A 12,378-nucleotide genomic window follows, 5' to 3' on the forward strand; every position below is an offset into this window, starting at 1 on the left:
CCATAATCGCTTGAAGAAAAATACTGCCCTCTTGCCCTCCCCTAAAAGTTTTGTGCCAACAATGCTTGCTTGCACCTACCAGAGTTGTGCTCTGGAGTGCTATCGTGGCAAACACTTGTAAGATTGAACTTTTTCTTTCTTGCATTGTTTTTGAGTGAATTCTGCATGAACCCTCACAATTGCAAAACTCCAGCAACAGAGTGGAGGGAGGAGGGATAGTGTTACCTGCTAACCCCAGAGAGGGAGGAGCTCCCTACTTCAAACATCATCAGAATTATAAGGAAGGTGTGTACTTAGAGCACTTCCTCAATATAGAAGTTCAAGCACACTATGCTGAAGATCTGTCCTGAGGGTGCTGTAGAAAGTCTCCAGAGGGTCATTTCATGGGGGAAAATCCTGCCAAGAACCATTATGCACAGCTTAACCAGGGAGAAGAGAATGAGATGGTGAGTTGTACTTCTGTCTAGGTCTTTCTCAGCTTGAAGCAGAAGGTGGCACGTGTTCTACAATACAATGCTACAGACTGTAATTGAGTTATTGCTAGTTGGAGTGTTTCCTTGGCAGAAACACACAGTTAAAAGGGGATATAATATTTTTTTTAGCAGAAAGAAAATAAGGTTGGTTGTGTCCATTGGATTTAACCGGTTGTCCCCTCCAACAGGGGATGATGGCTCAACAGATTATTTGTGGTGTTACAAATCTAGATGGAGGTGGTTTAATATGAGCTTGAGAGACGGGCCAGACTGGCATCCCCAACCATTTGACAGCTAGATCTCCAGGGTCAGCTCCAGTTAGAGAACTGGAAACCCTGGCTTTTTCCAAAACATAAAAACACCTGTTGCATTTGCATAAATTACTGGCAAATGCAGTCTATTGAACTGCCAACACTATCTCAGAAGCTGGGATTCCTAAATACAGAACTACTATATTTCTTTCTAGAGTTTCCCAAGGAGAAATGTGTTTGCATGCCTTTTGTAACATCTGGAAATAAGTCCTAAGTTTAGGCAAAATCTCTGCTGTCCTGCATGGCACTGCTCTTAAATAGTAACGTCAGTGCATGATTGAAGTGAATTCAGTGCTTCTGAGCTGCTTTGACATTACTGTGTGTTATGAGTCAGCTATTCACATGGATTCTATCCCTCTAATAGATTCTGCTGGAGATGTCAGATCCACAATGCAGCTGTACAACAGTTCTTAGGTATATCTGGTAAATGCAGTGCTTCTCAAAATTCCTGTGCTGCAGAGCCACTGGAGCACTGCTGTGAGTGCCTGCAGGATTTCAATTGCTTTGCTGTTGAAACACAGTTACAAATTGACACAACTGTTCACGTTCAGAAATCCTGGAGAAGTCTTCAAAATCTCCTCACTGAGATTCTTGTTGTAGTGAAAAAGACTGTGTCATGTGCAAACATGGATACCTGTTATCTTGCAAAGAAAAATGTAGATTTTCAGATAGCTCCCTCAGCCATCCAGGGAAGGGGAGATGCCACATTTTGCGTAATGCAAACCCGGGGAATGCAGTAGAGAGTCACCCAGCAGCATCAACTGAGCACTGCGGGAAGCACAAGGCACTGGCTCCGAGGGTGGGGACTAATTAGCTCTGTGCAATGCAGAACCCGACGGGCTCCGCTGCCCGGTTACTAAAGCTGCTGGCAGCACCCCGCTCCTGGCTCTAGCCCTGGTGCTGATGTGCCACTGCTCCCCAGCTCCAAACAGCTGCTGGGCTTGTGCCTCTGCTCCACCCTGCCCTGTCCTTCTAGGACTATAAACACCCTGTCGTGCTCTCACCACTATTAGTGCTGTCTCTGGCAATGCCAGAATTGAGCTGGAGCTAATTAGGTTTAAGTGGATTGTCTGGTGCTTTGTACAGTCACACTTTTGTACCCTGAATGTTCACTTCCAGCTATGCACTGCTGGGATACCCAGACTGTGCTTGTATGGAGCCAGTTATCCCAAGGATGTTCTTGTTTCTCAGTATCATACCGAGCCCATGAGTCCTGAATCTAGTGCTTAGGGATCTGCACTGTGAATCTGAGGTTTTCCATGCACAGCTGCTGTGTGTGTCCAGTGTTGAGTCAGTCTTCACTATGAATCCAGAGCATCCAGCAGTTGCCATGCTCTCCATGCCTGCAGTGAGTATGTCCAGTGCTCATTCAGCTGGGGTTCCCAAATGGAAATTAAAGGACAGAGTCTTGTAAAGCACTTGAGTAGAAAATGCAATTAAAACTGTAGCCAAATTATGCTAAATTAGGCAGGAATGCATGTTTGTTGCATAGATGTAAGAGAGAAAAAATTTATGAGACAGAGGAAGATATCCCTGAGGATGTATGAGGTACTGTAAGAGGATGAGAAAAAAGTAATGTCTCTATAGAAAAAGAACAGCTAATGTGTATATTTGTGTGAAAGGAAAAAAGAAAGCATGTACATCAGAGTAGCTGTGAAGAAAAAGAAGTCTCTCTTTAAGTAGAGTGAAGAAGGATATATGAAGTAAAGAGAATTACTTTTTTTAAATTCAAAGCCATGAAAAATATTTTTAATGTTATTTTCAACAGTCAGTTTAATCTACCTGAACCAAATTATTAACAAGCAGTTCTTGACTTCCCAAACAAGATCAGATCTTTTGGTCTAATAATGCAACAGCTGACACTGTACAAGTGCCAGTTCTTCCAGAGTGGAATAGTTCAAGTAATCTGAAAGCATGCAAGTAATTAAATTGAACTCTGGGTGTGCAATGTTCCCTGTGTTGAACCAGCTGTCCAATTTGCTGAGGAAAGTTGGGGAACTCTAATAAGAAGAAATGCTTTGAAGTTTTCTTCTGTATTTCCATTTCTTGGTACAGCTGAGGTGCTAGATGGTCCTGGATTTAAGAGTAATCACTCTGACTTAGGAAATCTAGCCTTATAGATCCTTGTATATCCTTGTGTATGTCTTTGGGATTATTTTAGAATTGCTGCAGAACATTTGCTTGAATGAAAGTTCATTCTTCTACTATGCAGCTAAAACCTAGCAAAGTATATCCAGAGCATGAGATAAACTCTCCATAACCATCTGTAGTACCAGAAATATCTTAGTAGAGTGAGAGAACTCTGGACACAGCAGCTTGCCTCAGAGAGGGCTAATAGTATGATTCTCTTCAGAAAAATCTGCTTAAGATTTTAAGAAGTACCTTTACTGTGGAATACAAAGAGGAAGGAAAAACACAACTTTATGCTCTCTGCCAATTTGATGTTCTTCTCTACACAGCTTGGGAATAATCATTCCCTTTGCACAAAACCTAAAGTGTGAAGCTTAAGTCTTGCAGTGCAAAAGATTGTGATAGACTTTGACTGGCTACTGCTTTGGGAAGGATTTGCCAGCAGCCTGTCTTAAGCATATGTTCCTCCATTGCTTGTGGCTGAAGGAATGGGAGAACTGCAGTCAGTCAGCTGGTGAACCCTAGCTTACTGCTCATCTTGGCAGCTGTCTGCCTCCTTTGAGGGAATTCTGAATTCTGAAGGGAATCTAATACAAGAATTTTATATACTTTGAATTTGAAAAATGTAAGTTTTAAAATGGAAATAAAATCTGAAAGGTACAATCTTGTTGCTAATGGAACAATAGTGAATTTGGCTACGGGTTTCAGAGAGAACAGGAACAAACCTCTGATGAAACAAGTTCTGGTTGGTAAGAATGAGATTCATTCTTATTAAACTGCTTGTGAAACTTAGCCAGTCTTTCAAGTCTAATCCTATTATCTGTTGTTATAGCAACAGGTTGTTCATAATAAGGTACCTGGTGTTGAGGCTGCTAGAAATATGACCATTCACAACCACTGTTTAGGCTCCCTGATGGTAGCTATAGGCTTTGTTTTCACCAAAGAAAAAAGTGCCTGAATTTGTTTGACTTTTGCATTTAAATTCTGCTGTACAGATGACCTGGCAGTTAGAGGCAAGTTAGAATTTTTCTTTTAAACATAAGTAACAAAGACTTGCTGGACACTAGATTGATAAGCTCTTGAATGCTGTCTTTCTGTGATTGTAAAAGCAGCTAAGAGCCTTACTTGCCCACTGAGCAGGTCTGGCAGCTTTTTCTGTTCAATAATCCTGGCCCCTTCTTAGACCCTTCACTCACAAGTCAAACCATTTTGTTACAGTCACTCTTCTGACTGTTGTGAGTCTCAAGAGAAAAGGGATGTTAACAGATGAGCAAACAAAATTTTACTATACACTACAATTTATTAAAAATTATTCTATAGAGATGAGATGAACACTGCATACCGACTTATTTTGTAGATGATGTTACCTCCTATGAGATAATGAGAAGCCCTTTGGAGTCTTACAGACAGCTAATCTTCAATTTATTTTCCACCATTTCCTAGTCTGGTGCACTCAAGAACCCAGATTATTTGACTGTGAGCTGTTTTGTACGCCAAATGCATTTATTGAACTCTAAAAACTTGTTCATGCCTCAGACAAGTTGTCAAGGTTCAAATCTGTATTCATCAGACCCTCTTCAAAAGAACCATGTCTGCACCACCACAGCGAAATGAAACACAGCAAAAGTTATTTCCTTAACAACATAAAACTAACCTGACAGACATGCTCTCACTGCAGTCCTCTCAGCAGGACCTCTGCCAGCCTTGAAAGTATTGTTTGCCAGTGGACATTCATTTGTTTGGAGATCTTGGTAGCAGAAGCCGAGTGAATCCTAAATAAGCTTTAAGAATTTCCAAACCCTAATTACTATAAGTTGTTCAAGTGGTTAAACAAAACTGCGCCATGTGTTTGCCTGGTTCCTCCCTTCTTCATGTGCATTGTGTATACCTCTGTCAAGGGTCTAACATTCACCTTTTTTTGTGGAAGATAATAGTTTTGAGAATTCTTCTAAAGAATTTCATTTTGACTTATCTGATGAGTGAGAAGGTTCTGCTTCAACAAGGAGTTATTCATGTTTCAATTTTTTTTTATGAATGCAGCATTCATTGCTATAATCCCTCCAGCTGAAAGCACAGGGCCAGAAAAATCTCCTCAACCTAACAGAACATCCTGTACTGAAGTTAAGCTTGAAAGGTTCTGGCTCAGGGAACTTTGGCACAAGTCAGATTTGGAGCTCAGTCTATTTCCCTACCTAGCTTTACTTCTCAGTGACGTGGCCCAGGTGATCTGCTCTAGACATTTACAAACGGTGGGAAATTATTTGCTTTGGCAATAGATTCCTTCATGGACATCTAGATGTATCAGGTAACATCTGATGTTTATTCTTTCCCAGCTTACTCCTTGTAGAACTCCTGAATAGCCAAATTCAGAAATGTCACACTCATCAAGGTATGAACCAACAAGCCTGAACCAATATTTCTGTTTATATGGCAAATCATGCCCTTGAAAGGTCAGAACAGCTCAATGGTGTCCTTCTATCTATCTGTCTCTCTATCTGTCTCCAAAGTCCCCTGTGAGAAGCGGCAAGATCCAGCACACAGCATAATGGATGTCTTAAAGAGCATGGTCTTTTCTTCCAAGATGAGCTGTTTTCCTTGTCTGCCTCTCTTCTGTATTTCAAGATTAGGAATACCGATGCATGCTTGGTTCTGGGGAGTGTCTTGGAATCTATGGATTCAAATCACTTTTTGAATTGAAACTACTCTGGAAAAAATGGCCTTAAAACTTATGCTGGCATAGGGAGACTCAGATACATATTTTCATATATTGATGCATGGTTTCCTAGGCAAAAATACAGAGAAATACAGAGTTTGCTCTAGTTTTGTGGTTATGTTGTTGTATCAGGCTTGGGAAATGATTGAACATTTCAGTGGAGAAGAACACTGCCAACAGGAGATGATCCCACATGACTGCCAATCATATGCATAGCATCCACCCTCTCTCTTTTTAATTCTACTAGTACAGCCTTGCTGACTTCGCAGACATTGGGTGTAAGGCACAAAAACTGAAAATTAAAGGAGTGATTCATGGGCAGAAGCAAGATGCACATGGCAGCAATCCTGTTCATCCCCACCCTGATATTCATGCCCATCCCAATTTGAAAATACTGTTCCAGTTATTCCAGGTACAACCATATGCTGAAGGAAGTCCGAAGGCGTGTTCTTTTAACAGGTCTTCCCTTAGGCATCTCTGTCTTCTTGGGAGATCATTTGTCTTGCTGACAAGCTGTGAAGACTGGATCCAAGCATCTAGATCCTGCTAGTAAGCAATTGCTGTGAAGAATAAATTCCCATTGTCCTATGTATTATTCTGTATGCTGGTGCTGACACTATTTCTTTAACCTTTTTGTTAAGGTTACAGCTAGAGAGAGTTGAATGGAGACACTTTACCTGTTTATAGGAGCATGGGAATATTAATTGCACATGACTGCCACACCGAATACCTCCTAGCAAGCTTGCCTGTCTGCTGTCCTCCATGGGCTTCCTTCTATCTGGTGCAGAGTTACTTTATTCTCTTGGTCTGCTCAGACATTATAGACGCCTTTGAAAATACTGTGTGTGTATCTCACAGGTTGTATAACCAGGTCCTGTGCAGTGCAGGCCACTCTCCTGTGTTGTTTACCTTACTTCACAGTTGCCAACTTCTTCCCCTTAGAATTCTCTTGGAGATTGCTTAGGATGACAGAGTGTGTCTTTTGGAGAATGCTACAGAGCAGGTGTGCCGAGGCAATGTGTGGAACCACTGGGCAGGGCCTGCATTTCACATAACAAGCAAAGACACCAGCACAGAACCAGGAATTATGCATTAGTCATCCTTAAAATTGCATTGCCTTTTCTTCTCACCTTATAAAAGAATCTTGCAATATCTGCGGCTGCAGATATCTGATCCTCAGAAGCAGATTGCACGGTTGCTGCAGATATACTCAGAAGAAGGGAACTGAGGAACCTTAACCCTTATGTTAGCAAATTCTCCTGGTCATCTGAGGTAATTGCAGCTGTGGAATCTCCCATCTTATCTTAGGCTGCATCTCCTCTATAAATTTACTGTATACATTTCATTTCATGTTGACTAAGTCCCTGCTGGCAGTACTGAGAAGAAATTTGGCCACAGTACCAAGACTTGCAGCTCTTGAAATGTAATGTTGACAGACATCTCTTTGATGTTTTGGGCAAGTCACCTTGCCTCACTGTAACAATTTCCCCAGCTTTAAAAATGGAATAATAATACCTACTCATACAACTAAAATGAGCAGCTTCCTTTGGCCCTCTGAACATGTAAAGCATTATGCAAGTGTTCATTAGATGGTCTTACTAACAGTTATTATTATTATTAATAGCAACTATTAATTATTAATTATCAATAAAAATTATTATATGTTAGGCCAATGGCACATTGAGAAGCTTCAAAATCCCCATACTGGAGTTGTCATGGAAGAGGGCAACAACTGCAAAAGCTGTGTCTGTGCCAGGTTGTGCACAGCAGCCCCAGCTGGTGCAGGCACACAGTGTCATTCAGGACCAAGCAGGGAGACTGGCTGAGTCTCTGAAGTGTAGGTGCATTCGTGCAGATCATTGCTAGAGCAGGGAGCAGCCCTTCTAGTGCAGCAGCTCTGCACTGATCACTCACCATCCCCTGGTGCAGATTTACTTAAGCTCTGCAGCTGTCTGACCCTTAAAAATGCTAACTGTCAAATCTGAATTCCTGACTCACAACGAAGGTTTGAATCTCTATATTTTGTTATCATTCCTCCTCATGCAGACACAAAACAGTGTCTCATGCAGAGTTTCACAACTAGATAAAAATAATGGTCAGATCTGGAGTTTGAAGGTGGATGGACAGTTCTGTTGAAGATGCAAATTTTTGGTAATCATGTTTAAGATATGTAAAGCAGCCAAATACAAGTTCTCTGGCTTGTTTTTCATAGTACCATACCTAACACTACCTGTGGGATATATATGACAGGAAAGTATAGTATTCCAGGCATTTCTTTAGGATAAATAGTAACAAATTTTCTCTTTTCTTTGCTGTACAGGACATATTTGGCTACAAAACTCAAGGCTGCCGAAAGGCCTTGTGCATTGCTGGATACATCTTGTCCTGTGGGGCTCTGAGGCTGCTGCTTTACTGGAAGCCAGAGTGGGATGTGTGGCTGAACTGCATCCGATGCAGCTTGGAAGAAGCAGATATTGTTCTTCTTAGAACAACGGTAGGTGCCTACTTTAATCTTTTAGTCTCTAGTAGGTAGCTATTTGAAAGGTGAGTTAACTGTAAGGTATCCAGCTAGCTGAAATCTCTTACATTGTTGGTTTTCCTGCAATAATATCTTATGTGTACCACTGTTGATCTAAAGAATTTCAAAGTACTCCATAAATTATGTGTACGATGATGATGGAGGGTAACAGCTGATCAGACAAGGTGAGAGACACTGGGGTGATAAAACCCATAATATCTGTGGTTCCAAACTTATTTATTCTCAGTCCTTCCTCCTCCCTTCTACCATCCCTGTACTTTCTACATGGTAGCCTTGTGCTCCAGGTTCTAAAGCATCTGTTTGTTTGGCAGTATCCAGCAGATCCCGTTTCCCTCACTTGACCGTTCTGGTGAAGATGTCTCTCTCTGCCAAAAATTTAACTACTATCTAATTTAATCAAATTAAAGATTTGTCTAGCAGTGTCCCCAGCAGTGTCCAAGTGTGTCATGAGGGATCAGTACACACAAGAGGCCAAGCCTACTCTGCTTGTTTTCTTGGCTGGGTTTCCATTTTCCATCAGCCCTGCCCCATGTCCAAGAAGCTTGCAATCCTACAGTTAATGCTTTCAGATGTGGTATATTTTGCTAGTAATTTCCTGATACAGCTGTCTATCTGTTGAGGACTGTGCTGTAGCACTCCAACATATGGAAATCGTGGTTTTTTTTCATGGAAGGAACCGCAACACTAAAGAAGCAACCTGAGACTTGGGTCTGAATCCCAGCTGAGCCTGAAACTCCAGGAGCTGGCAGGGTTGGTTTACTTCCAGAAATGTGATTTGTTCTGCTTCAAAGATTCCTAAACAATGGCATCTTCAATGTTTGCAATTGCAAAATGGATCACTTATTGCCTCTGTGTTTGAGCTGCTTTCTTAAATGCGCAGAGCAGCTTGCAGTTAAAATCCCAGGTTTTGAAAACCACAGATCTGCCTATTGAATACTTTATAATGAAACAATCTGCATCCTAATAGTTTAGAGTGTGTTTTTTCTTTTATTAAAAACATCATTTTAGGCTTAATATCCCTTTTTAATCTTCAATTCAGTTTGCATTTTTAATTACCTATTCTTGTGTGCAATTTTAAAAAGATGTGCCATGCCAAGCACTTTTGAAACAAATGAGTTTTTAAATGATCCTTTGTGTAATTAAACAGGAATTGAATCATACTGTATGTTCTTGTTATCAAGAAGCTTTCTCAAATATGCTCTGGGTGTTTGAAAATTTAAGATTTCCTTCATGTTTCTTTGTGTTAAAATGACAGTTTTGTTTTGTTTTGCTACATTCTGATTATATCAGTTCTCAAATGTGATGGCTACTGCTAATGAGGATACAAGTAATTTCATCAGCTTGATTCTTGGAATTATCTTTTGCTTCACATAAAACCTTAATTCTTAAGTCATCATTATCTCTGCATTTGCAATATAAAAGCCTATTAACTCACTTTTGTTATTAAATTTTAATTCACTTTAGTTCAAATGATGAGCACCTGTGTTATTCACTGGTTCCCATCTCAAGCTGCATCCCAATGTCTACTGATTCTGAAATCTAAATTAAATATATCAGAAAATAAATGTTATTCTACTCAAAAGACCAGTTTAAGAAGAAAAGCAAATAAGATATGTAAATATGTAAACATTGTTAAAGTTCTTTTTTTAAACACTTAAATTATTCCAAAGCACTCATATCTTGTACAAAAATCTTTTTTACTCTTCCCTTTTGAAATTAAAGTTTCATAGCTGTAAAACTGCTCACACACAGGATGTAAGTCAGTCTCATAGCTGGCCCTAAGGCAGGTAGTTCAGTGTTTGGGACTGCAACTTAGCATGAGGCTACTCACTACAGTAGTTGCTGTAATCTCTCAAGACTACCAACACTTGTCAGGCAGTGCTAATGTTCAACTTACTTTATAAAAATGGGAAGGTCATGAACTCAGTTTGTGGTAAAAGCTTGTCTAAAGTGCCATAAGTGCTGGCACACATTCTTAACACAATGAAGTGTTAACTCAAGAGTGACTATAAAGGTGCTGGCACTAAACATCCATTTTGCAGCACAGTGCTGTGTTTCTTTTGATCTTCCCTTTACAGCACGGTCACTGCATCTCAGATTGTCCTGTGCTGTTTGCCTGTCCTAGATCTTGACCTGGGTGTTCACATTCCATCCTTATCAGCCAAACACCAGACCTGTGGTCACTGAAGTATTTGCAGTACTCATATTTTGACAGGACAGTGGTTCTGTTCCTATTCTAATGATTTTTTCTCTAAGTCACAGGAGTTGGGAGGCTTCTGTTGGTTAATCCTTAAAAAAAGCCAGAGCAGTGCTCTAGAAAGGCTACTGTAATCATTGATACCAAGGTGAAAGTGAGTTTGGTCTGTGTTTGGGGCAAATTGTGACATTTCTCTTCTATACTCACTCAGGATGATTTTCGGATTTATTCTCGTAAGCCTGTGACATGGATCTCTGTGTCTGCATTTATCAAAAGTAGATCAGATTATTCAGCCACTGAGGAGGACTCAATCTTCAGCAAAGCCATAATGAAGCCAAATTTGCAAGTAAGTAAAGTATTTCCTGCAGCATCTGGGAGATGATGGCAAATCTCAGCCCTGCTTCATGGAGTGAAAGTGACCCATGAAACACATCCAGCTAAGAGTTTTGCAGCTTGAGGAACATGAGCTGTGGAAAAAGAAGAGAACTGTACTCAATGGTAATGGCCTCTGTAAAAATCCTCTCTTTTTATGAGGGAGGTTATGAAATGAGAATTCTCATTATTTGTGACAGAAAACCTGTGTTGTAAATAAGAGAGCTTCAGGAGACTGGGGTGGCAGTGGAGAATCAGAGTTCCAAATACAAAAAATCATTCCTGCCATAGGAATCAGGGAATTTAGGGGTGACTGTGTGTCTGAAAGGAGACTGTGCAGAACTGAATGCAGCTGCCCCAGAAACATGGAAACAGGGATGAATGCAGCTGATGGGGAATAAAACAGAAAAATGCCTGAGCTACATCAGTATTTCCAGAAATGTTTCATCAACACATTTTGCTTCCTTGCCTTTGTATCCACCAATTTGTTCTTTAAAGTACATTTTCTGGAATCAGGTTAACAGGAGTCACTGTAACTGTTCTTGCAAAAATGTATCCTCATGTCTGCTAGTTCCATAGATTTGAATCCTAGTGAGACACTGGGGAGAGGGTAGATGATGGATTGATACAAGCAGATCTCCATGTCCCTCATGAGCTAAGTAAATGTAATTATCCCATGTCTAAAACATGTACCAGACAGTTCAGTTATGTGCCTTGCTTGGCATTACATGTTAAGTTTGTGTGAGCAATAGGAATGCAAATGACACATGTGCTAATATCTGGCTCTTGATTATAGATACTAGAGCACTGCACTGAGGAATTCAGAAAAGAACTATTTTCCCTTTCAGGAAATAAATTTCTAAGTTAATAGAATTTCTTTTTTATATCTACAACAATTTTCAGTACATATTTTCAATATAAACCCAACTTTAGCTGAGCAAAGCTGTTACTGTTTCTGCTGTGGACATATATAATGTACCTAGGAGAGTTTAGTGCCAACTAGTTTAATTAACTGGCACAATATGAAGAAAAAAAGCCAAATATAGCCTCAAATAATAGGCCCTTTGAACACCACTTTCATATCAGTCAAAACATCTAGATAGAAAAGCAGATTTCAAAAGCAGCAAAGAGAGTACAGTTTAATCCTTCCCTAGCAACTCAAAAGCCCCTACTTACAAGTCAATAAATAGTAAGGTGGGTTTTGCCATTTAAGCTACCTAAGTTCATAGAGTTGTGTGTAGTGCCCAAGAGCTGCCCAAGGACCTCTTTCAACAGGGAGCTGAGTCCCTTTCTTCCCACTCCAGTTTTTAGCATTGCAGATATTGCAGCTCCTATTGCATAAAATGCTAACTTCAGACCTCTTGTTAAGTTAATGACTGTGGTTACAGCTCCATTTTGAGTCAGTGGATGAGCTGAGTCTAGATTTCATTGGCCTATAATAATGCTTATTGTGCTGGGCAGGGAGAGTTCCCTGGAGCTGATTTCTTTATCACTCGTGTGTACAGGTGTATAGCCCTGCCTTCTGCCAGCTGATAGGAAGTGCCATTATCTCTAATAGGCTTTGTTATTGTTGTGCAGGACAGGACAGACTCCTCTTGCAAGTTAAAAATGACAGCATGTGTTCCTAATGGATAACTGCTCTG

General features: G+C 40.4%; 1 protein-coding gene across 1 annotated transcript in view; it reads left to right on the forward strand.

Moving 5' to 3' along the window:
• Nucleotides 1–288: 288 nt before the first annotated feature.
• The window catches only part of ATP13A4 (ATPase 13A4), a 36,533-nt gene continuing 24,443 nt past the window's right edge, over nt 289–12,378 (forward strand). The window contains exons 1-3 of the mRNA XM_063408713.1: nt 289–446; nt 7,948–8,121; nt 10,575–10,709. Coding sequence (XP_063264783.1) covers nt 384–446; nt 7,948–8,121; nt 10,575–10,709 — 372 coding nt within the window. The 5' untranslated portion in view covers nt 289–383. The remainder of the gene's footprint in view (nt 447–7,947; nt 8,122–10,574; nt 10,710–12,378) is intronic.

The sequence above is a fragment of the Prinia subflava genome, chromosome 11 (assembly GCF_021018805.1).
Source record: "Prinia subflava isolate CZ2003 ecotype Zambia chromosome 11, Cam_Psub_1.2, whole genome shotgun sequence".
In the NCBI taxonomy this organism is placed as follows: Eukaryota; Metazoa; Chordata; class Aves; order Passeriformes; family Cisticolidae; genus Prinia; species Prinia subflava.